At 38.6% G+C, this 26,188-nt stretch overlaps 1 protein-coding gene across 9 annotated transcripts in view; it reads left to right on the top strand.

The window, feature by feature from the left end:
• Window positions 1-26,188, top strand: part of rapgef2b (Rap guanine nucleotide exchange factor 2b) — a 128,634-nt gene that overhangs the window by 95,731 nt on the left and 6,715 nt on the right. For 6 of the 9 annotated variants that reach the window (XM_059516006.1, XM_059515999.1, XM_059516000.1 and 3 more), the window contains 20 exons: window positions 6,691-6,822; window positions 7,754-7,792; window positions 13,421-13,598; window positions 15,549-15,685; window positions 16,392-16,550; window positions 17,090-17,242; window positions 18,061-18,225; window positions 18,307-18,414; window positions 18,494-18,697; window positions 20,127-20,235; window positions 20,432-20,708; window positions 20,788-20,945; window positions 21,967-22,207; window positions 22,308-22,694; window positions 22,814-23,025; window positions 23,717-23,840; window positions 24,250-24,273; window positions 25,134-25,357; window positions 25,443-25,613; window positions 25,700-25,849. In XM_059516006.1, coding sequence (XP_059371989.1) covers window positions 6,691-6,822; window positions 7,754-7,792; window positions 13,421-13,598; window positions 15,549-15,685; window positions 16,392-16,550; window positions 17,090-17,242; window positions 18,061-18,225; window positions 18,307-18,414; window positions 18,494-18,697; window positions 20,127-20,235; window positions 20,432-20,708; window positions 20,788-20,945; window positions 21,967-22,207; window positions 22,308-22,694; window positions 22,814-23,025; window positions 23,717-23,840; window positions 24,250-24,273; window positions 25,134-25,357; window positions 25,443-25,613; window positions 25,700-25,849 — 3,352 coding nt within the window. The remainder of the gene's footprint in view (window positions 1-6,690; window positions 6,823-7,753; window positions 7,793-13,420; window positions 13,599-15,548; window positions 15,686-16,391; window positions 16,551-17,089; window positions 17,243-18,060; window positions 18,226-18,306; window positions 18,415-18,493; window positions 18,698-20,126; window positions 20,236-20,431; window positions 20,709-20,787; window positions 20,946-21,966; window positions 22,208-22,307; window positions 22,695-22,813; window positions 23,026-23,716; window positions 23,841-24,249; window positions 24,274-25,133; window positions 25,358-25,442; window positions 25,614-25,699; window positions 25,850-26,188) is intronic. The other 3 variants (XM_059516003.1, XM_059516005.1, XM_059516001.1) reach the window with 2 other exon arrangements.

Below are 26,188 nucleotides of genomic sequence, written 5' to 3'. Positions count from 1 at the left end.
CATTAATAAATAATTGTAAAAATTAATATTGTTACATTTCTGAAATAAAAATAGTAAAATTAGCTCTATGCTGCTCAGTGCTCCTGTAGCCTACCCCAGAGCGCCCTCTCGCGGCTGTAGACGGTAATGTTTTCTCTTAGTTCTGAATAAATGCGACTTATATATGTTTTTTTCCTCGTCATGACGTATTTTTGGACTGATGCAACTTATACCGAAAAATACGGGTAACATCATTATTATTATTTATTATGAAAGTAACTGACACAGACTAGAACTTTAATGTTTCACCAAATTCAGCTCAGATCTTCAGACTCGTCTGACTCGTGTTGCTGTATAACTGGCCAGACTTACCTTCCCAAAAAATCCTATTTAATTTTATTTCATAAATTTAACTATATTTATTTCCACTTCACTATTATTCAAGGAGACAGAACTATTTGCACTGTATTTATCAGTGGGACAATATTTATACAATACTATAACCTAGAAATAATTTAACGGGGTCTCTTGCAAGTCGCAGCAGCACGAATTATGTGGCCAGCATCATCTGATTCAAATATTATGCTAATTAAAAGTGAGCGGTGGTTTCAGACATTACAGTGCTTCACTCGCACTGACTCTTATTCTGCCTGAAAGAATGAAAAGACCGGGCTGGAACTGGAGCGATTCGACCAATCAGATGAAAGCAGCGTTTCAGCGCCGCCCACAAGTGCGAATGTAATATTGAAGCCATAAACCGAAATGATCAAAACGTACACGGGTCAACTGTCTTGTCCATGTTCTCTCACTTGAATCCTCTTCTTGAGATTTGAGTCTGTGACCTTCTGCAAGCCCCGCCTTGTTCACGCAGTGATTGACATGCTGGGAGGGGGCGGAGACGTGATCGGCTCGGAATGCATTTTCAATGTGCACATTGAATTTTGCTACATTCATTGCGGGACACTGAATGAAAATGCAATCATAAGTGTCTTGACTGTGTGTGTTAATGCATGTAAGAAAAATAGCATTTAAATGATAATTTTGCCACAGTTTTTGCTTGAACATGTTATACATATCTAATCATTTCTGTAATACATTTTCATTTTAATTTTGCAACTTATAAAGCGTTAAAATTAGTATTCATTTTACATATTAAAACTGGTGTATGAAATGCCAAATGAAAATTATGTAATTTAATTTTCATTTTCATTTTGCACCAAACGTTGCACAAATGTATTGGAAAATGTAAATGTAAATACAGAAATGCATTGCCATTTTACATATTGCATTGTCATTTTGCATATTACATTGAAAATTGAATATCGCTACCCATGTGCTTCCATACAAAACGGGCTGGGATGTTGATGATAAATTAAGCATTTTTAGTCAGCTTTTTATTTGAGTTTTCATTAATTTTACCCTGTGGAGCTTATGCTACCATTAATCCCTTTCTGTACTATTTTCTCTCTCTTTTTCTTTTTTTTTCAGAGAAAAAAATAAAATAAAATAAATTTTTTGTCACATTGCATGTCAATCCAAACTAATGCAATGCCAATTTTGTTGGTTTTGAGTTCTTACCACATTCTGAGATCACAGCTATAAGTGCATCTATATACTGTACACATAGATAGATAGATAGATAGATAGATAGATAGATAGATAGATAGATAGATAGATAGATAGATAGATAGATAGATAGATAGATAGATAGATAGATAGATAGATAGATAGATTGGAAACTGAACGGAAAGATATGTTTTCTAGTAATTTTTTTGCAGTACACAGCCTTTGTACATTCAGTTAAGCCTGCAAACTCACATTTACAAGTATATGAGTAAAATATAATTTTCTGTATACTGCTTTAACCAGTATATCTCCCACCCCCACCTTAGAGAATAAACGTCATTAGTCTTCAATGTTCCATTTCTTGCTCAATGAACCACCTCATAAAATGAACTGAGTATGTTAAGCAGGTTGTATCTTTGGAAGGAGATCATATTTGTGTGTTGCCTGTAGCAATGAGATTTCTGAAAGTTAAGTATTTTATTAGAAGATCATACAAAGTTTTGGGAAGATAAATTAAACATCATGGATCATTTGTTTGATATTTGGGACTTGGAACACTTTGTAATTTTTATTCTCTTCTTTAGTCATAAGCTGACCCACGGGGACAAATCTGGAGATTCCTGCAGAATTGGAACAGCTGTTGTTGTTGCACATAGTTCCCATGATATCTGTTTTGACTAATTTAATAATACTCTTAGCACAGTTTAACATTTTATCATGTTTCAATCCAGTCTGTGATTTTTTTTTTTCCAGTTAGGAAAAAGAGGTGATGGGCCTAAAACAAGGTTTTCTTTAATATTTCTCCTCAGTTTATCACCATCCTTCTCCTTAGATGCACATAAAGAACATTTATTTCTGTAGAAAGCTCTTGTCGTTGTAATGAAGATGCTGTTAAAACACTCTGTGCAGTTGAAACTCCTGTGGGAAGCATCACGTGCAAAACACCCTCATTTACAAACAAAAAGACATCTTGAAAAATGGCGTGGCTCAGTGTAAGCTGGTAACTGCTTCATTGTTCCCTGCTCGTTTCTATGACAGCAGGGTGGAAAGCCCATGTACACTAGTCCTGAGAAGTGAATTTACTGGCGTGCTGGAGGTTTTGATGGCTCCTTTCTGCGGTGGAAGCGAGAGGAGAGCTGATGTGTGTATCATAGCTGACAGCTCTGTAGCCATCCAGGACTGTTCAGGGAATAGCCTTGAGGAACACGAGCGAAGGGATGTGGAGGGAGGACTGAGCCACTTTGCTGCTATCACAGTGCCTTTATTTTAAGTGCTGAATGCACCCGCTGACCTGATAGTGTATACTGAACCACATCAGTCTGAGTGTGTACTGGTGCTTCAAGAACCCTAATTAAGTACACTTTTCTTTTTCTAACTTCGGTTTTGTCTTTGAGTTGTTCTTCCTTTAGTTCTGTCCTTTTGTTTGTTTGTTTTTTCCTTCTGTCTGTATGCTTGTTCTCGCATTCTCTTTGGTTTGTATGTTCTTTTGTACCCTTGCTTGTTTATTTTTGTTTTTCATTCATTTGATCTCTTTTGTTTGTTTTTCTTTTTCTTTGGTCTTTCATTCTGTCACAATCTGTTTTTCTGTTGTTTTTCGTTAAGTCTTTTGTTTTGTTTTTTTTTCACTCTTGTCAGTTCCATTTTTCATTTTTTGTTCATTCTGTGCTTTCTTTTTTAAGTTTCTTTTCGTCTTGCTTTCCTCCTGTTTGTTTGTTTATGTTATTTATTCTCTGTCTCTGACTGTCTTGCAGTCTTGTATTTACATCTATTTTTTCCCCTTTTCATTCATTCTTTGTCAATGTTGTTTTTATTGTATATTGTTTCATTTAATTTTGTCCCTTTCCTTTTTGTTAAATGTAAATAGTTTATTTATTTTTTTTAACTTGTCTCCTCCTTCACTATTTGTCTTTTTTATTTCTTATTCATTTGTCCCATATTTTGTTCTTTCCTTTGCTGTTATGCATTTTTGTATTTATTTCGTTCTGTGTTTTAGTTTTAATTTTACTAGCTTTTCTTTCTCTTTCTTTCTCGTTCTTTCTTTCTTACTCATCTCTCATTTTCTCTCTTCCTTCCCTTTATGTTGTATTTGCTTTTAGGTGTAAATAGCCCTAATTAATATGGATGAACTGCCATTGCAATAGATTAAAATAATGAATTTGCATTTGTCAGGAGGAATATTCATCAACACATTAGTGTTAACACACCTTTAGCCTCACAGCACACCAAACAGCAGGCATCTACCTCCATTCCCCGTTACCGCACCAGTATTGGTGCAGATGGTGTCTTGCAAATATATTGTTTCCCTTATCTGCTTCTATTCCATCTATGAGGTTGTTTTCTTACTGTTCATGCTCTCAGTCTCCCGGGAGAGCTAGCTGCATTTCCGGCATGTATGTGATTATGGCAGTGGAAATTAGGTCAGATGCATTTTGTATGAAAGCTATACTCAGCCACAGCTGGCTGAAGACATCCAATAGCCCCCCCCCAAAAAGCAATTTCACTCGTGAACACACATACACACACAAGCAAACATGCAGACACAGGAGCCGATTGAAAGAGCTTTATCGGAATGTGGCCGTGTGTGTGTGCACGTGTGGACTGTGTGCACTCTAATATTAGCTGAAATGGTTCTTAGCTCCTTATCTCATTGCTGTTGTCAGAGCCTTTCCTCTTTCACAAGCCCCCCCACACACACACACTTTGCTCTTGCAGCCGCACCCCTTCAAATATGTACAAAGCGTTGCCATAAAAAGAGCTGCTTGCTCACACTGAACCAGAGGAAATAAACATGCCACATGCATATCTTGTAGCATTCGACTATGTAGTGTCTTTATTTCATTAATTATGAGGTATTTGTTTTCCTAATTATTGTTTTTATGTAGATATGAACCAGCCTTGTTCTTGCTGTAAGCCAAGATAGTTCTCCAGTGCCAAGGCTGTCTTGCATTAGAAATATAATTAGAAATTAAATTTTCTCTACAGAGTCAGTCCACATTTAGCTACTAAGAATCAACATATATAAGCAGACTTAATGGCAGGCTTGTGGGAAATATACAGGACTGTGGAAAATATAAGCTTTTAGTTGTTCGTATGGCTTATATATTCTAAGTTTTTGAGGTCATACAATGGCTTTCTGTGTGGGAAACTGCTTGTCAACACCCATTAGCAAATGAGCTGTGCTATTCTGTAGAAGGAAAATGGGGAAACCCCATATTAAATGTGACTGAATTGACTGATATTTTGTATCATTTGATGAAACTGTTGATTGTGAAAATTGCCCGTTTAAGATATTGTCTGCTTGTGTTTTAGCTCTAATAATACATTGAATGTCTCTGAGGCCTGCATTCACCAAAATGTCATTGAGAGGAGCCATATCAGAAACATCAGACTGCAGGTGTGATGAATAAATGATAGCGTAGTGGACTGCAGCTTTCCACAAAACTGACATTACTTTGAACTTTAGCTGGCAAGACAAACTGCGATCTGTGACATTTGGAAGTCCAATGAAGTTCAAATCACCACTTTTGCATCTGTTTGCTTAGAAGCCATATATATATATATATATATATACAGTACAGACCAAAAGTTTGGACACACCTTCTCATTCAAAGAGTTTTCTTTATTTTCATGATTATGAAAATTGTAGATTCACACTGAAGGCATCAAAACTATGAATTAACACATGTGGAATTATATATGGAATTATATACATAACAAAAAAGTGTGAAACAACTGAAAATATGTCATATTCTAGGTTCTTCAAAGTAGCCACCTTTTGCTTTGATTACTGCTTTGCACACTCTTGGCATTCTCTTGATGAGCTTCAAGAGGTAGTCACCTGAAATGGTCTTCCAACAGTCTTGAAGGAGTTCCCCGAGAGATGCTTAGCACTTGTTGGCCCTTTTGCCTTCTGTCTGCAGTCCAGCCAGCTCACCCCGAAACCATCTCGATTGGGTTCAGGTCCGGTGACTGTGGATGCCAGGTCATCTGGCGCAGCACCCCATCACTCTCCTTCTTGGTCAAATAGCCCTTGATGCCTTCAGTGTGACTCTACAGTTTTCATAGTCATGAAAATAAGGAAAACTCTTTGAATGAGAAGGTGTGTCCAAACTTTTGGTCTGTACTGTATATATAAAATGGCTCATTTGAATCCTGCAAAGGCATTCAGAGTATGTGTGCTACCCAAGAAAATAATGACTAAAAGTAAGTCTTTTAGAACGGGTTTCTTAAGCCAGGTGGTGCATTAGGCCAGGGGCTCATCTCCGGTTTCCAAAATGCATCACAAACTGCTTGAGAAAGCTGTAAACGAATTCCACATTGCACAAGGTGCAAAAAACCTTACGCCTGTGTCACGCATAATCTGTCTGCAGTGCGTATGCATTTCGTATTTTTTTACGAACCCATGTTAACGGATTCCAGCATTCATGCGGTTGTGGTCCGTCAGTGTGTTCCAGGAGCGGTGCGTCTGCAGTGGTGCGTCTGCAGCAGTGCAGCGATCGTTTATGTACCGAGTAGCGAACTGCAAACGCGTCCTGTGTGTAAGCACAATGAGCTTCAGCACCACATACGTAACGCACACGGACTGCATAAGCACTGCAGACGAAGTAACGTTATGTGTGAAACAGGCGTCTGAGTCTTGTTGAGGTTTCCATTGGGAAACTTCTTAAAAAAAAAAAATCCCTGAAGCAAATCCGGCGGCTTCAGCTGCATCCATGTTAGCACGTCACGTTTGATGTGGTAATTTCACAGTAGGCATACACACAGGTTCGAAGACTCGTTCTCGCCTTTCTTTTACTGTCTATGGTTCTCGCCCCCTACAGTGCAATTCGGCTAGGTATACATCCACACTAAAATATCAAGGTGAAAGTCATCATAGCTCGCATAGTATAGATCCAGCTCCAAACCCAACTTTGAGAATAGATTAACGGCGATATTTTTTTATCGCCCGATAAGAGTCTCACGTTAATGCAGCACGTTAACGCCGATAACGGCCCACCACTAATATATATATATATATATATATGGTCAAATATTTGGCTAAATTATTGATTAACTATCATGGTTATTATCTGGATTGCAGGTAGCTTATAGATCATTATGGTCCAATGTAATCCTGACGCTCAGTTTGTTTGTCTCCATATGCAGCTGCCGGCAGACTTCAGCAGATTGCACCTGGCAGACGGGATTCACCCGCAGGTGACACACGTTTCCTCCAGCCACTCAGGATGTAGCATCACCAGTGATTCTGGGAGCAGCAGCCTGTCGGACATTTACCAGGTAACAAACACCTAGTTTTTGGGTAATGAAGGAGTAGCAGCTTTGTGACAATGCCATCAATTACAATGTGACGCATACGTTACAATCTGAACTGACAGCAGTCAACAGTTTTTACTGTTTTCTGCTGCAATGATTCATGCAGATAGAAATAATAAAATAATAGTTTACTCATAAAACAGCTTGATTTCTTGTTTGTCATGTTCTATGTAACTCAATAGGAGGTTCAAAGTGTTAAACAGTCTCACTGCTCTGTGAATAGTTTGTAGTAACCATGTAAGTTAAGCGAGATATATACACATATACATGTATGCACAGTATACATATTGTTGCCATATGGCAATTTATTTTCTCCAAAAATCTGTGTGGATTTGGTTAATTGAAGCTATTTCATGTAAAAACTTACTTTGAACAATATATTTCATGGTTAGAACATAATAAAGTTATATAATTTATACAATACTGATAAAAAGATTGGAGTCACTAACTTTTTCGAAAATAGTCTCTTATAGCTAGTTAAAATATATGTTAAATATATGTTAAAATTTAGTTTATTCCTGTGATGGCAAAGCTGATTTTTTTTGCATCATTACTCCCATGTCACATGATCCTTCAGAAATCATTTTAATTTGCTTTAATTTTAACATTTAATTTTGAGTTGGTGCTCAAGAACATTGCTTATTACCATCAATGGTAAAAGCAGTTGTGCTTTTTAGGATTCTTTGATGAACAGAAAGTTCTATAGCATTAATTTAAAACAATATAAATATTATAAATGTCACTTTTGATTAATGTGTCCTTGTTGAAAAAATTAAATAATTTATTTCAAACAAACATAAATATATATTGAACACTGAACCATTTTTTTTTATGTGCATGCAATTTTCATCCCTTTTTATGCGTTTCTTTCATTTACGTTTTATTCATTTGGCAGATGCTTTTATCCAAATCATCTTACTCAAGTGCATTTAAGGTTCATATTTTATCAGTATGCATGCTCCCTAGTAATCAAACCCAACACTTCTGTCACTAAACAAACATTTGTCACTATAACTAAACCTGAGCCAATGACATTAAACCGAAGAACCCCATTTTCCCTATTATATCTGTGCCAGTCTATAAAATGTGTATATTTGCCTCCATTAATCTTATTAATAGTGTTTGGCTTGGTATTTGCCTGACTGTTTAATTGATTTCCTTGTGTGATGTGTTTGCGAATTAAAGATGTTTTGCGGCAGGCCATGGTGCAAAGGTGTATGGGACATAATTCAGTTTATGCAGTGTCCGTGATCCTGGACTTATGGCCATCTGTTAATGGCTTATTAACAACTGGACAGTGTCCTCGGGGAAAATAGGTTGTGATCTCCCTGCTCTACACCTCGCTTTACTACAATTCTCCGCAACTCTCCCTGTGAACCACAGCTTGTAAAACAAGAGCAGAATAAATGAAATATTGTCTATATAAATGGGATGGTTTTAAATCTAAATTCTGATTGCATTTGTTTGAATATAATAAAGATGCACATTATTTGATTCATGTTTCTGCTTACAGTTAAGCTAATTAACTGCTGTATATAATTATATTATTTAATTTTAGAATGGTTCATTTTTTTATCATTTTTAATCATATTGCCTATTAATAAAACCAATAAGACGGAAACAGAAAAAAGATCATCCCATACCCATGGGGTAAAAATAACTGCAATGCACAGGCTCTTGTGACTTGTTCATTTGTTCAAAAATAAATTAAAAACTGTAATCAATTGAATATTACTACAAGTTAATCTTAAAGTTTTAATGTCTCACTTTTGGACCCCACTGTATGTGGGTATCTTATGGTGTTTTTTGTTAAGAGTAATGGTTCATATCCTCAATGTGGCTGTCAAAGCAGTCACTTTTTTTTAAACAATTGAATAAATAATGATACAGGTTCTTCAGGGAGACTTGAAAGCATTGATCCAAGAATAGCCCTGCTAAAAAATTTATGTTCCCTTCACGCTCCTCTTAGCCGCCCAAACAGTGCTATAGATCGCATCAGACATGGCAATTTGAAAGATAAATCAGTTCCTTCATCGGCTAGAATGTATTAACAGCCCCTGTGTTTGTCTACACTGATTAGCTGTTAAATGGTTTTCATAAGGGAAGCTGGCTCGACTCTGCCTGCATCATTGGTGGTGTTCATCAGTGAAACTTTTTGAATGTTGGTTTGTCAAGATGTGACTTGAGCGTGATGTTTGGTTTCTTCCAGCCTATCTGCCTGAGACTTAATGATCTGGAGTGAGTCATCAGCTTAACAGTGTCTGGATAAAAATGTGATGTAATGTAAATCCCAAAAGGTTCAGGTAATGGGTGACTGCTTAGTGTATTGATTTTAAGATCTTGAAACCGCATTAATCAACAGTCATTGGTACATTTCCTCAACAAGATCGCTGTTGTTTAAGCTCATAGATTTCAGTTGTCATGGACCAGTGACTTGCTGCTTTGGGAATGCATATATAATTCATATTTGAGAGCAGGGAATACTGGGGCATTTGAGATTGTCTGTAATTATAGTTTGTAAATAACTGCCCATAGACGTGTGTTCATATTTTAACTCCAATCTGATCTCTGGGACAGATGGGTGCCATGGTCTTATCAGGCTTGGAGGTTTTCAGCAGGATTTATGTCCTTAAAGGAACAGTTAACCCAATATAGAAATTATGTCTTCATTTACTAGTTGTTACAAACCTGTATGACTTTCTTACATTAAAGGGGTCATATGATGTGATTTCAAGTTTTCCTTTCTCTTTGGAGTGTTACAAGCTGTTCGTGAATAAATGAAATCCCTAAAGTTGCAAAGACTGAAGTCTCAAACCCAAAGAGATATTCTTAATAAAAGTTTAGACTTGTCCATGCCCCCCTAAATTGCCTTGTTTAAACGCCCCCACATATCTACGTCACGATGTGGCAAGATTTGCATTACACTGCCCAAATGTTCACGCAAAGAAAGCAAGCATAACTTTGATTCTCGCTGTTGCTGCCGATGCCATGTTGTAGAGACACTGGATAATACAACTAAAAATCAGTGGTTAAGTTGTATTTACAACACTGTTCCAGAACAGTTCAAGCCAAATATTCAGATGTGTGCAGCACATTTTATGGACTACTTTTTTTTCTTTCTTTTTTTTGTGAGGAACAGTTCAAAATGTAAGCTATTTTCTTCAAATTAATTTGTTAATCACTCTTAGTGAGCTGTTAACTGCTGTGACCAGGGGTCTCCTTTATAAATGTTACGTACGCACAAAATAGACATACAGTCATGGCCAAAAGTTTTGAGAATTACATAAATATTAGTTTTCAAAAAGTTTGCTGCTAAACTGCTTTTAGATCTTTGTTTCAGTTGTTTCTGTGATGTACTGAAATATAATTACAAGCACTTCATACGTTTCAAAGGCTTTTATCGCCAATTACATGACATGTATGCAAAGAGTCAGTATTTGCAGTGTTGGCCCTTCTTTTTCAGGACCTCTGCAATTCGACTGGGCATGCTCTCAATCAACTTCTGGGCCAAATCCTGACTGATAGCAACCCATTTTTTCATAATCACTTCTTGGAGTTTGTCAGAATTAGTGGATTTTTTTTTTCCACCCGCCTCTTGAGGATTGACCACAAGTTCTCAATGGGATTAAGATCTGGGGAGTTTCCAGGCCATGGACCCAAAATTTCAACATTCTGGTCCCCGAGCCACTTAGTTATCACTTTTGCCTTATGGCACGGTGCTCCATCGTGCTGGAAAATGCATTGTTCTTCACCAAACTGTTGTTGGATTGTTGGAAGGAGTTGCTGTTGGAGGGTGTTTTGGTACCATTCTTTATTCATGGCTGTGTTTTTGGGCAGAATTGTGAGTGAGCCCATTCCCTTGGATGAGAAGCAACCCCACACATGAATGGTGTCAGGATGCTTTACTGTTGGCATGACACAGGACTGATGGTAACGCTCACCTTTTCTTCTCCGGACAAGCCTTTTTCCAGATGCCCCAAACAATCGGAAAGGGGCTTCATCGGAGAATATGACTTTGCCCCAGTCCTCAGCAGTCCATTCACTATGCTTTCTGCAGAAGATCAATCTGTCCCTGCTGTTTTTTTTTGGAGAGAAGTGGCTTCTTTGCTGCCCTTCTTGACACCAGGCCATCTTCCAAAAGTCTTGGCCTCACTGTGCGTGCAGATGCGCTCACACCTGCCTGCTGCCATTCCTGAGCAAGCTCTGCACTGGTGGCACTCCGATCCCACAGCTGAATCCTCTTTAGGAGACGATCCTGGTGCTTGCTGGACTTTCTTGGACGCCCTGAAGCCTTCTTTACAAGAATTTAACCTCTTTCCTTGAAGTTCTTGATGATCCTATAAATTCTTGATTTAGGTGCAATCTTAGTAGCCACAATATCCTTGCCTGTGAAGCCATTTTTATGCAACGCAATGATGGCTGCGTGCGTTTCTTTGCAGGTCACCATGGTTAACAATGGAACAACAATGTTTTTAAGCATCACCCTCCTTTTAACATGTCAAGTCTGCCATTCTAACCCAATCAGCCTGACCTAATGATCCCCAGCCTTGTGCTCGTCAACATTCTCACCTGAGTTAACAAGACGATTACTGAAATGATCTCAGCAGGTCCTTTAATGACAGCAATGAAATGCTTGGAAAGGTTTTTTTGGGATTAAGTAAATTTTCATGGCAAAGAAGGACTATGCAATTCATCTGATCAATCTTCATAACATTCTGGAGTATATGCAAATTGCTATTATAAAAACTTAAGCAGCAACTTTTCCAATTTCCAATATTTATGTAATTCTCAAAACTTTTGGCCACGACTGTAGAAATTGCGTATGCAATTTTCCATGCACATATCGGGATTTATAAAAAATAAACTTGCCGTAAATATGTACTGACCTTGCGGACATTCTAGACCATGCGTACACACTCTTTTTAGTAGGAAATGAAGCAAGCAACGATTTTAAAATCTGTTTTCATTTCGATATACACATTTATATTAAATATTCCACTCTAATTAATGGAGATAAGCACTGAACATTAAGTCATTACGCAAAAGTTAACAGAAATTATAAGAATTTAGAAATATAATAAAATATTTATCTGAGAACTATTTTAAACTGTTTTGTTTTTATGGATTTGTATTTTTATATATTTATGCTAAAACATAACAAGGATACTGGATGATTTTTAACAAAAAAAAAAAAACTGTGTATGGCAAAAATGGCTTTGATAGTCCGTATCTCATATTTCCTTAATATCTTGTATCTTTAACAGTGTTAAATATGGTGTCACATGGATGGGGATATGCATGGAAAAGATATGCAGATCAGGTTATGTATAGTAAAACAAGGCATTGTAAGCTCCATATATGGTGATTTTGCGGAGAGGTCAGGGTGGAAGGTCCAGGTACGCACAATCTTCCACTAAATGAGATTTATAGAGGGATTTTTGAGCAGGTTCTGGTGTACACATGGTTTTATAAATCTGAAAACTTTTGTGCGTATGCAAAATCTAGCTTTTGTGCATACATACACTTTTAGGATGAAATCTACAGAGAGTTTTATAAATGAGACCCCAGAACAGTGAGTCATTGAATTCACTTTGAGAACTAGATCAGTCCAATTATTAAATCAATTGTTCAGGCTGGTTTTGTGAATTCAATCATAAAGAGATGTGATTAAAAAAATTATTCAATACAAATGCAAATATTTTTCGGTGATCCATTCTCACAGGTAGTTTAGACCTCTTTAATAGGATTCCTTATGTGATGGATGGCCCTCTTGTTTTATATTAGTGCATTTTGCCACCTTCCACATGACCATCCTCCCCCACTCCCCTGTCCCCACCCTAAAAAAAGAGTCCAGCCTCACATCGCTCCGCCCAGTTCACCCCCTGAGTGGCTGCTTTCAGCACCGTCTGAATATTTGATGAATAATACAGGTCATTTAAGTCAAAATGACATGCGTTTGTGTGAGCCCAGATCGAGGGGCTTAAAAATTAAAAGTAGCTGGAAGCCTAAGCTCTAAAGATGCGGCTGGGACCCAGCTTCTGCAAGCATTTGGTCAAGGCATCATTGTGGGCTGTTTCAGGGAGGAATAGAGCATCGCTGGGACTCCTCAGCCAGGTGAGAGCGACTAAGGGTTGGTTGTGATGGGAAATTGTGGTGTAAACAATGGGATGGCTTTTTCTTTAGTTGCCTACCTAGTCAAGTTGGGCCATGTCACAGTGCTGGGTGGGAGTTTGGTTGTATTTTCACAAGCATATTCCTCTGTATTTTAATATGTTTGGCTGGTTTGTTTTGGTTTTCCAGTCATGTGCTCTGCTTCCATTTTCTTTTTAATTTTGAACTAATGGAAAAACATACTGGTTTTCTTTAGCCTTGAATCTTAGTATTGATAATTTTGTCTTTTTTTGCTACTAGCTTCTGAAACATGTTAGATTTTAAGTCTGTGATCAGCTCCAGGGTCCATGCTATTAATTTAGAAACACCACAGTGATGTGCAAATCTAAAACAAAAAAAATGTCTGAGATGCCTTTCTATGATTGACTGAACAAAGGTTTCTGACCCACAGGCCACCGAGAGTGAGCCCTGCGACATGGACCTCAGTGGCCTGCCAGAGACAGCCGTTGACTCCGAGGAGGATGATGATGAGGAAGATATCGAACGTGCCTCCGATCCCCTCATGAGTCGAGACATTGTCCGAGACTGCCTGGAGAAAGACCCCATGGACCGAACGGATGATGACATAGGTGAGCGAATAGCTTAAACCATCACGCTAGAACATGATTCAAACACCAGAGTTTGCTTGAGGAAGAAAAAGGAGATTCTCGAAAGCGATGAAATTATTTACCACGAAAGCAAGGCAACAAAAGGTCGGGGAGACTACAAAAGGAAAGCATGAGGGGGAGACGTGTTGTTTTTTTCTAGGTCACCCTCAGCAGAGTCTCTCGGAGCACATTAAAATTTGATTGGCTGAGCCACATCACACAGCTACGCTTCAGTAGTGCCGTGCTAAGCACAGGTCACCGAGCACCCAGACAGGCCACGGGCAGGGAACAAAATCCAAACTCTCTTGTCTTCACTCTCCTCGATATCAACTCAACCACTCCGGGCTTTGGGCAGCCCTGTCACACTAGTTAAGCCAAATACTTGATTTGGTTGGCCTGTCGAGCATGGAAAGAAAAACTATTAAAATCGCTTGCAGTAGCTCTGCTATTAAATTTATTTCAAAATGGCAATCCATATATAGCTATGATTAGCTGTTACTTCATCTCGGCTGAGCTTCAACGTTGTTACAGGAAAGGATGAAGCTGATTGGTTATTTCTTGTCACATGACCTGCGGTGCGCTTATGGCTCTCTGAAAAGTTGTTTTTAACTTTAACTTAACTAAGATGTTTTTAACTAAGGAAAAATGAGCGTGTCGCACCGAAACGATTCAGATCAGGCACAAACAATAACGTGACAACTTAAACAGCAGCAGGAGTAAGGCATATAGCCTAGCCTAATTCATATCTTAGACTTGTGTTTCTTGCAAACAATATTATCAACTTGATCTGGATTAAGTGCGGCTCTCTTTTTATTTACAATGTTCCCCGCGGTGGAGAAGACATGTTCGGAGCGCACAGACGTGCCTGGCTACTAGCTTTTATTCGCTTGATTTGGTCATGGGCCTACGCTACAATACGTCTAGAGTGCCCTCTACTGGATAAGATGGCAAAGAATAAAATAAAAAACAAACTGTCTAATCATAGACTGTAAAAAATGCTCTACACATGGCATTTTAAAAACCGGATATTTTATTTATAGTTCGATTACGGATATTTCACGTAATGTTCGAATGCTTATTCGAATATCGAATAAAAAGTGACAGCCCTAGTTTATATACATATACAGAGTAGAATTGTTATTTTTCTGTCAGTATTCCTTTCATTTCAGCCACATCCCAAATGATGTATTGTATTTAATAACATCCTGTGGTGAAAATGGCATTTTATTGATTATTTCTCAGGTTTTCTTTCCACATTGCATGTCTTGAATTTGATCTCAATGAAAACAATATAGGGAAAGTTGTAATGTGGCTAAAAGTGATAAATTGAGCAAAATAAATAAATAAATACTATATTTGTTTTACTTTTTCCTAATTTAAGTTGTGAAATTCAATGATATTTTCACTTTACATTTCAATGTTGAAAATTTAGCATCTGGTTGAATAAAATAATCAAATCTATGTATAAAATATATAAATTTGGAATGTACCAAAGACAGATGATAAATAGTTCTATGACATTTTTATTTTGACTTGCATGCAAGAACAACAAAGACAACAACAAAACATAATAATAATAATAACTATTTGTTTTAATAAACCCCCCTGGGAAGTGTCCATAATTGAAGAAATTATATCCTGTTTCATTCTTGGTTACTGTGCAAATGGATTTTGTCATGTATAATATGTCCTGGACCTGTATATTGCATAGCAGGATTAGCCGGTTCTCAGAAATAGCTTTGTATTAATAATGCATTTGATGCTTGGTTGCTGTTATTTTTATAGCCATGGAAAGAATGTTTTTCCGTTCTCCATGTGGGAAGAACATCTGATAGAGAGAACAAATATCAATGAAAGACTTTCAAAGACTCATGCATCTCACTTAGTCTTAAATGTGACTTAAACCTCTTGTTTCTCACCCTGTTTGTTCAGAGCAACTGTTGGAGTTCATGCACCAGCTACCGGCCTTTGCCAACATGACCATGTCTGTCAGGAGGGAGCTTTGTGCTGTCATGGTGTTCGCTGTGGTGGAACGGGCCGGCACAGTCGTTCTTAATGATGGCGAAGAGGTCGGTCAGACTTACCAAGACATGAGCCAGTAGCATTAACCTTTATATGAAGCCACAGTTTAACCTTTAACTTATATTGTTTGACCTATTACATATAGGACATATAGTACATACAATGTATTTTTTCTACATCGATAGCTGTTAGTCTAGCTTTTTACACTAATCCCATTTTAGTTATTTCTTTAACCCTAATCCTGTCTCTTTTTTTGAAGTTATGTCATTTTCACCAGCTTTCACTTCAGTCTCATGCTAATCTTGATTCTGTGGCTTTGCTTACACATACTGCCATCCCATGCCTTCTTTTCATCACAGCATGTCAGCCATTCAGCTTCTGCACTGTTAAACCTGAATGGATGCCAGCATTCAGCACCTTGAGATTACAAGATGCCCGCGGTACAGCGCGGATCACTTATCTCCTTACCTCAGTATTGACATGCCAAAAAGAGCCATTTTCCCCCCTAATGCGTCTATATAATTGAAAGCAGGACAGAGCTTGAAGCTTGTACAGTTCAATGTGATGACATGTTCTCCACTGTTATAAAAGCTCAAGAGAAAAAAAAAACAACAGTTAGGTCTTTGTGCACAAGTTTTGTATTTCACCACAAAGGTTTATAATACAAACTGACTCTGATTTAAATTGTAATGCATTATTAAAAATAAATAGCATGTCCTCCTTTGTCTTACTGTCATTGTACCTTTGTTGTAGCTGGACTCGTGGTCTGTGATTCTGAACGGCTCAGTGGAGGTGACGCACCCAGATGGCCGGACAGAAATCCTGTGCATGGGCAACAGCTTCGGTGTGTCCCCCACCATGGAGAAAGAGTACATGAAAGGGGTGATGAAGACCAAGGTGGATGACTGCCAGGTGAGTCAACCTTCCGGAATCTGGCAACAAATCATATTTTCTGCCCAAAAAAAAAAAGATTGTATAGTTTCATTGTGTAAAGAAAATGATGCCTATTTTTGTATTGTGACATTGCGTTCTGAGATTATCAGAAGTGTGAAGAATATAGTTTGGCAAAACCATCTTATAATGTGTCAAAAAAAAAAAAAAAAAAAAAAAAAAAAAAAAAAAAATATATATATATATATATATATATATATATATATATATATGTATATATTATAAAGAGAAAAAAAAATATATATATATATAAACAAAATAACCGTTTGCATCATAACATTTTCTGTAAAATAAATAATCTCTCTAATTGAACTTGAGAAATTATAGTTTTAATAGCAATATGAATATTTGTGATGCAAATAATATCTCTGTTTCAGTGTGCTGGTGTAATTATCATGGGGAAATAATTTGAAAATGCTGCTGCATCTTAAAAGTGATTTACTTTTATCTCTAGGTTTGTGTCTGCTTGCTCACTTTTGCTCTCATTTTCTCTCTGTCAGTTTGTTTGCATAGCACAGCAAGATTACTGCTGTATCCTTAACCAAGTGGAGAAAAACATGCAGAAAGTGGAAGAGGAGGGTGAGATAGTGATGGTGAAGGAACACCGTGAGCTAGACCGCACAGGCACCAGGAAAGGGCACATTGTCATCAAAGTAAGAACCCAACTCAGAACGAGTGTGACAAGTTTGTGTTTTTCACACCCCTAGGTAAAGAAATGTTCAGAAATGTCTCATGATGAAAGTGTACCTCTGGGAACTTTTTTGCAAGATGTGAAATACCTACCAATAAGTACATATCACTGCAGTTTCCAACTGAAATGAACACTAGAGGCGATAAACAGTGAGCACTTGAGCACGAGCTATGATTGCAGCTCCATATGTTTCACTTTCCGGATGTAACAAACTTGCTCAGTAGCTTAGCAAGCACTGAATTGGACTTAGGATGTGGAATCCTTGGTTACGAATCTTATAAAAACATGACTCACTATAAAAGAGCTGAAAGATGAGATATCATTTTGACATTACATTCACTTAAGTTCGTACTACCAGGTTGGTTTAGGTGTAGTGCAGATGGTTCGATATTTTAAAACGTCACTCAACAGACAATCAAAACTGTGATGATACCTACAAAAGCAACGTCACATAAAATGTACCATATGTACGTTCATCTCTTCTGGGGAAGAACTATTTTAGCGCCACCCAGTGGACATTTCACATCGAATTTGTCACGGAAAGTACATGGCGGTACGTATTTGCAATTTGCAAAAAGATCCCAGAGGTACGTTTTTATCATGAGACCAGGTTGCAGAAAATACACTAGACAATTGTCATTTTTACATAAATCATTTCTCAGATAGCTCACATCAAGATTTAATAATTAATTGCAACTCTATTTTGTGGCACTTTGGCCATGGAGTTCATGGAAAATTGGCCAACAGCAATGAAACTGGATTAAAAATGCACTTTTTCAGGGCACACCAGAGCGTCTTACCATGCACCTTGTAGAAGAGCACTCAGTGGTGGACCCCACCTACATCGAAGACTTCCTGCTTACCTACCGCACCTTCCTGCCAAGCCCCATGGTGGTAGGCAAGAAACTGTTGGAGTGGTTCCATGACTCCAGCCTCAGGGACAAGGTACATAAACACTCTTATGTAATATTTTAAGTCAAGCAGTGCTCAATGAGTTGAATGACTAGTAACATCATATTTCATCAGGTTACACGGGTAGTCTTGCTGTGGGTGAACAATCACTTCAACGACTTTGAGGGTGACTCTGCAATGACTCATTTTCTTGAGGAGTTTGAGTACAATCTGGACAGAGAGGTCAGTTGTCTGCAATAAAACCTTAGATATCTTGTGAGTTGGCCTCAAAAATCTCATGTAATGCCTCTCTTTGAACCAGAAAATGTGTGGGCACCTAAGACTGTTAAACATAGCATGTGCTGCCAAAGCTAAGCTGCGGGTGGTGACCCTGACCAAACCCTCGAGGGAAGCACCCCTGTCTTTCACCCTGCTGGGGGGTTCAGAGAAGGGCTTTCGCATTTTCATTGACAGCGTGGAGCCAGGCAGCAAAGCTGCAGAGGCCGGCCTTAAACGAGGAGATCAGGTAATGTCACACCAGCAACGTGCATGATCTGAAGTAGGCTACAGAAATAGTTGTAGTTGATAAACTGACACTGTAATAGCAACTTGCCTTGGCATTAGCAGCAGTAATAGTTGTGGGATTGGAAGTGGGAAACATTGTGTGAAAGCATTTGTAATTGTTGTTGTCAAGCGGTGAAAGTGGTTAGTCACAGCACTGAGAGCATACCGCCCGAAATCAAAAGGAAGAAGAGCAAAGACCTCATCTTATGATATTGTTTCCATTCAGTTTGTTGTTCAAAGATAAAAGCTCACACATCTTAGCCTGTGAACTTGTTCTGTGGTCTACGTAAATATGTCTGCCACACCATGTCTTCCCTCCTTCACATAAGCGGAAAATGTGATTTTAGATGAATAGAGTATGACGCTCTGTTTCCTTTTGCCCTTCACTCACTGTGGTACTTGGCTTATAAAGCTATCTTTCCCCCCTCCCCATGAACCACATGAGGATTGTGATTGTTTAGAATGCTAATCATCTGATACTTGGCTGTTTTGAGATTATTGACAGCCAATTAACAGGTGTGGTAGTTCCCCTTGCAACATTTGACAGCTTTGACAATGAATATCTGTCTATCTGTCTGTCTATATATTAGTGCTGTCAATCAATTAAAAAAATTAACTATTTAATTACACATTTTTTTTCTGCAATTAATCAGGATTAATCCTGCCTAACATCATAGTTTTTAAATACATTTTTAGATTGAAATAATTTCACATTCAATCTTCAAATTAATGTAGAAACAACATAAAGACAGTATATTTTTTAATGTTAAATATTTTTTAAGGCTAAAGATAATAAAGTAAATATAGATGAATCCTTAAAGCTACAGATATTCAATTCGAGTTTGTGTATCGCTTTTCATGATGCAAATCATTGCAAAGCAGCTTTATAGAAAATTTAAGCTTTTACATTATATTTAGTAATAAATTGTCAGCGGTGACTATCTCAAGTTGCTGTCCATATGGCAGAAATGTACGGTAAAAAAACAAGCAGTTAGTTAATGTCATGTAATCAAACAGACAGTGAACACTATTAACCGCAATGATTATATGTTATGATCAATATTAGATCAGTATTAGAGAAGATAGTGCCCATATTGCTAATAATTTCATTATGTTATTGATTTCCTACTTTTTCTATTGTTCTTTGATTAATAGACATCATAGCAGCTGGGTTATTAAGTTATTTGGCTGCTATTACTTTAAGAGCAAAGTTACATTAACTCAGCATGCCTTACCTCTCTGAGAAAATGTAATGAAGTAAAAATGTTATACTACAAACTGCACTCTGTGTTCTGAAAGTACTGAAATGAAACATTGTGTTTTAAGTATATTAACAGCTGTTCCAGCTGCAATGTTTATTGAGATTTTGGATTTCCATCTTTTTTTCCCAGTTACTAGAGGTCAATGGACAAAACTTCGAAAATGTGCCATTATCCAAAGCCAATGAGATTCTCAAAAACAACACGCACCTGTCCATTACTGTGAAAACCAATCTCTTAGGTAAGCTACACTGGCTGAAATAACCACAGCTGCACAGACTGTTGTTTAGACCCAACACAAATTGCCAGTCAGCTCTCTTTTATCTTCAGTAAGGGACAGTGTAGCTGTAGTTCATTTTGTAAGGCTGTTTGTTGCTTGAAAATGTCACATGGCATTGTTAAACTCATTGTCTCTGTGCTGTGTTCCCTGCTCTTAGTGTTTAAGGAGCTATTGGCCAGGCCTGACCAGGACCAGGAGCTAGAACAGGAGGAGGAGCCAGACAGGAAGAATGGGGCACCTCACATCCCCAAAATTGGGGACATTAAGAAAGCCAGCCGCTACTCCATCCCTGACCTGGCTGTGGATGTGGAGCAGGTCATGGGCCTTGAGAAAGCTAGTAAGAAAGCCAAGGCCAACACCGTAGGTGGCAGAAACAAGCTGAAGAAGATCTTTGACAAGACACTGACCAGTATTCTTCCACCCAAACCTTACAAGTAAGCTGAGCTTGGTGCATTAAAGCTCTCTTCGTGATTTGGTTCCCTGTGGTGTATAACTCTTCTGGTTTGTACACAGTGATGTTGGCGTGGGACAGTCACAGGATGACAGTATTGTGGGGCTAAAGCAGTCAAAGCAGATCCCTCCTGCCCTTCCTGTAAGTGGAAACCTTTCATCAAGCAACCCTGACCTGCTGCAGTCACACCATCGCATACTCGACTTCAACAACCAGCCTGGTAAGACACTTAATCTGGTTTAGCAAAGTAAGACATTTTACTGCATTAACATAGATGCTGGTTCTGAAACAACAGTCTAATCATCCACTCTCTTGCTAGGGTTAGGTTTAGGGGTTAAGGTTAGGCTGGGGCTTTAAGCTGGTCTTAAGGGGTGAACATCATTTTTATCAACTCTGTCATTTTCTCAGTGATTATGTAAGCCAATAATCATTTGATCCAAGAATTTGTTCTACTAGGTTAGAAAGCCTTCTTACGAGAGAACAGACTTTGAGTCAGTAAAGCTCCGCTGAGATCTTTAAATGGATAGTTTAAATATATTCTCGGAATGTCTTACTGTGCGCTTACCTTTAGGGCATCTACAGAACATTTCACAGAAGTTTATTCTCAGTGCATGCATATTTAATAAGATGCTTATGCTGTCCTGAATGTCCTCTTTCAGAAGCAGTCCCTAGAAGTAAGTATTTGATCTTGTCCTCTTAGAGGTTCCTCGACTACTTTCATTTTCCTAATCACAATCTTCTTCAGGGCACTTCTCTACTCTGACATTGATTTTGCTCTCTAAATTTATGTAGAACAAATTGGTACTCAATCAGGTCTTAATTTATAAACACTGCATTTGGTGGGGTTCATCAGAATTATTTCGTTAAATGAATGTTGTTCAGATGAATGTTGCTTTCACACTAGAGGTTTTGTTGCAGCATGAGATTGATTGACCTGTGCAATCAAAAATGTGCAAAAAGCTCCTGTTAATAGTTTAATGTTAAAGTCAGTAGGTTTAAGTGATGATGTAGAGATACATAAATGTATGTTTACATAAATAAAGGCAAATTAATTACATTGATTGTCCAAAACTATAATTCAGATTCTGACTTAAATATAGTAAGTGTGAAAGTGACAGTTCAGATGTAGTGTAAAATGGGTAACGCATAAGTGGTTTCCACCTAGATGAAGACTATATTCTTGGGTGTTGGTTAATAAAAGGGTTAAGTTTGTGGGTTTAAGCCATTCCTCTGTTCTTTAGACATGTCAGACCAGGTATTGAGAGTGTTCAAGGCAGACCAGCAAAGTCGGTACATCATGATTGGGAAGGACACCACAGCAAAAGAAGTCGTAGCTCAGGCCATCCGAGAGTTTGCCTTGACCGCTGCTCCTGAAGCATATTCGTTGTGTGAAGTGTCAGTCACTCCTGAGGGAGTTATCAAGCAGCGGCGACTCCCTGAGCAACTCTCCAAACTGGCTGACAGGATCCAGCTGAGTGGCAGGTACTGCCTTAGAGCCTTTGTGGCCATTTTGTTTAATTTTCTGTAGTATTATGGTGTCAGATCGCACAGAATATCCGTTGACCTCTCGTTTAACATGTAGGTACTACCTGAAAAGCAACATGGAGACAGAGACACTGTGCTCGGATGAAGATGCCCAGGAACTGCTAAGGGAGAGCCATATTAGCCTGCTGCAGCTTAGCACGGTGGAAGTGGCGACCCAGCTGTCCATGCGCGCATTTGAGCTGTTCTGTGCCATCGAGCCCACAGAGTACATTGATGACCTGTTCAAGCTGAAAACTCGCCTAACCAGACCCCCCAGCCTCAAGCTCTTTGAGGATGCCATCAATCGGGAGACCTTCTGGGTGGCCACAGAGGTGGTCCGTGAGCCCAACCAGCTCAAACGCATGAAGATCATCAAGCACTTCATAAAGATCGCACTGCATTGCCGCGAGTGCAAGAACTTCAACTCCATGTTTGCCATCATCAGGTAGAGAGAGAGAGACTTCATTTTAAGAGGCAAAAAAATTAAGGGTTAAATTGAAGACCTCTTAAGTGTGTTAAATTTTTGGAGTCCCAATTAACAATGACATTGTGTGTCTTTTCCAGTGGTCTGAACTTGGCACCGGTGTCCAGACTGAGAGGCACATGGGAGAAATTGCCCAGCAAATATGAGAAGCTGTTTAGTGATCTTCAAGACCTATTTGATCCCTCCAGGAATATGGCAAAGTACCGGAATCTTCTGAACAGCCAGAACCTGCAGCCACCCATCATCCCACTTTTCCCTGTAATCAAGAAGGATCTCACCTTCCTGCATGAAGGTAAGACAACAGTAGGTGATGACATATATGTGTTTGTTTATTATTGAACGGCCTAGTTTTTGGTTATAACATTAAAATAGATAAATAAATAAAAAAACAGTCTGAAAAGTCCCTAACCATTCACATTTATGTGTAGCACCTACAACTCTGCATAGCCTTTCTAAATTTGTTTCTATTAAATTTGGCTTCTTTTTAATACATGGCTCTAGAATCACTGGGAAAGCATCAAACTGAGCCACTGACATCCTGAAGTAAACTTTGAATCTCTAGTGATAATACCGCTGCTCCTTAATAAGGAGGAGAAACTCTCCTTCCTCTCTATATCTCAGGATTGGATGGACCCAATATTTCGTTTTTTTTTTCTATTTTAAGAAGAGAGAGGACAACCAAATCATCCTCACTGCAAAAAGACTTCATTTTGTATTGTTTTGCTAATTTTTTAGCAACGGATAAGCATTGGACTCAGTGTGCAAGGTTCCTGTTTGTGACAAATGTTTAGGTTGAAGATATGAAAAAACACATACAAATATTTCTGACTCCATGTGCAAGGACCTTAACTGTTTATGCTGTGCATTTAATGCAAAGTTTGCAAAAACTGTTCATTTTGAGAGTGTGAAATATGATCATGAAAAAAAAAATCTATATATATATAAATGTATGATATGAGCATTTTCTTTATTGTCCACTCTAGGAAATGACTCGAAGGTGGACGGTTTGGTGAACTTTGAGAAACTGCGGATGATTGCTAAAGAGATCAGACATGTAGGCCGAATGGCAGCTGTAAACATGGACCCTGCTCTGATGTTCAGAACCAGGCGAGTGCCTTTCTGTTCTGACTGCTACAATGACTCCTTTACCCTTCTTTCTGGCTGGACTCTTCGCACCACTGAGTAGCTTTTAGTGCCCACTCACTGCGATGTGTACAGCTCTCACCACACGCTTCCACACACAGGCCTTTTCCGAAGGTTTTTTGATATGTTGAAGTAATGTTTACGTACAAGACAGTTAAACCATTTTGTATGTTACACCCTGTCTGCATTATTGTCAGATAAGTTAGTGTCTCTCTTTTGGTCTCTGGTGCACCTCACCTTGGTACCCTTGGTCTGTTTCTCCTCATCTAAGTGTGTCTCCCTCTCTTTCTCTCATGGGCTATCTCTTTCCCCATTTCTCTCTACGTCCACCCTCTCTGCCCCACGCTTCACTATTCATGGCTCTCCCTTACAGGAAGAAGAAATGGAGGAGTTTAGGGTAAGTATGGTGAACTCTCACCTTTGACCTCACGTGTCCCCCTTCCTTTAATTTGGGCTGGCTCCTCACCATCCATTATTTGTATTTTTCTGGTTCATTTGAGAATGCTTCTGCTCTGACGGATCCCATCCAAGCATTTGACCGCCATCACTTTTGCTAATCAGGGTCATTGAAAACACTCACCTCATTCTAAAATACATCCCAATGTTTCTGTTGTATAATTACCATAGATTTTGAATGTTTCACAAACATGACCCCACTAGTGTGCATGAATTTATTTACAGTTGTTCTGTTCCTGCTCATTTATTCATTTGATAGCCCATGATCCATTTTTAGCAAAAGTGATTTAACGTGCCCCTTCCAGCTGAACTACTTACAATAGTTGCACGCCTTCTAAGTATTTGCATTTTTTTCCCTTTAATTTAAACTAATAATGGTTTTATTAGTTTAAAAATTGTGATTAATGATATGTGTGTAAATTCAAACACAACCTTGTGTAAGATTTTATAAACCTAAAGACACAGTTGCACAGTTTACCTTTAAACATAAAATAAATGGTTAAAAAAACAATAGTTCAAGAAAAAACATGACCAAAAATAATAGCATACAAAAATGATCAGTTATTTTTTCCCAAATCTCATGCAAAGTTTAAGCACTCTACTTCTGTTGTTTTATTTAACATCCAGTTTTTATTTAACTGCCTGATTGGCTGAGATGTGAAATGCATGGAATGTTTGGAAGCTGCAAGGAATGCAACTTACTGCATGTCAAAAAAAAAAATGCAACCAATCCTGCATCAGCATACTACCCACTGTTAAAGTCAGCCCTCATCTTTAACGATAAAATTTGTGTGCATTTAGGTCACTCAGCCAGGGGAGTGCCAATGCGGCCGTCCTGGATGTAACCCAGACGGGCGGGCACAAGAAGCGGGTCAGACGGAGTTCCTTCCTCAATGCCAAGAAGCTGTATGAGGATGCACAGATGGCACGCAAGGTCAAACAATACCTGTCCAACCTCACCCTGGAGACGAATGAGGAGAGCTTGCAGACACTCTCAATTCAGTGTGAGCCTTCAGTCAACACATGTGAGTAGCATGCAAGCACACACACACGTTTAGTTGAATATGTTTAGTTGAATATGTATTATTTGTCTTGTATATATCATCACAGTGCCGAAGAGTTCCGGGGACAGGAAAAGACCCGACACATCGCCTGTAGTTGCACGGGCCGCCGCTCACCAGCGCCAGCAGCTTCAGAAAGCCAACCAGGGGCTTCAAGTGCCTGCCGTAGCCCTTTACCCATCACGCAAGAAAGTGCCAGTCAAAGACTTGCCACCATTTGGTAAGATCACCGTATTGATTTAGCATAAACATGATCAGCTACTACATGTTACTGGTGTTTATAAGGATCTTACTGTATTTTCACAGGCACAAGCTCACCACAGTCTCTGAAAAAGATACTGTCCCTTTCAGAGGAGGCAGGAGAGAGACACAGGAAACAGACAGAGGATAGTGTGTCCAACAACTCCTCACAGCTTTCGTCTCCTCCTACATCTCCTCACAGCTCACCTAAGAAAGGTAAGCATACTCCGAGACACACTCACTGGGGCATATTTAAATGTTTCTCCAACATCTGGTCTTTGCACACTCGATTTGCTCTCTACAATTAACTTATCAGTAAACTGTGGAATCGGAGCCTTAGCATGAAGTGAACTATATTGTCAGACAGCTGCTCTGTTAGCTGGCTCCCCCTAGTGCCAACATGTTTTCATGGCTGATTTAATATGTTGAGACTGCCATCTAGTGGTTAAAAGATCACACTTAGGAAATGAAATATCCTGACAAGGTTTACATGTGTTTTTTCAAAACATTTTAGAACACTGCTTGTCTCTGTTTTCAGTACTGTAACACCGTGTC

Source organism: Carassius carassius, chromosome 29 (assembly GCF_963082965.1).
Source record: "Carassius carassius chromosome 29, fCarCar2.1, whole genome shotgun sequence".
NCBI lineage: Eukaryota > Metazoa > Chordata > Actinopteri > Cypriniformes > Cyprinidae > Carassius > Carassius carassius.
Note: the sequence above shows the minus strand (reverse complement) of the source record. Positions and strands in the feature narration are given on the sequence as shown.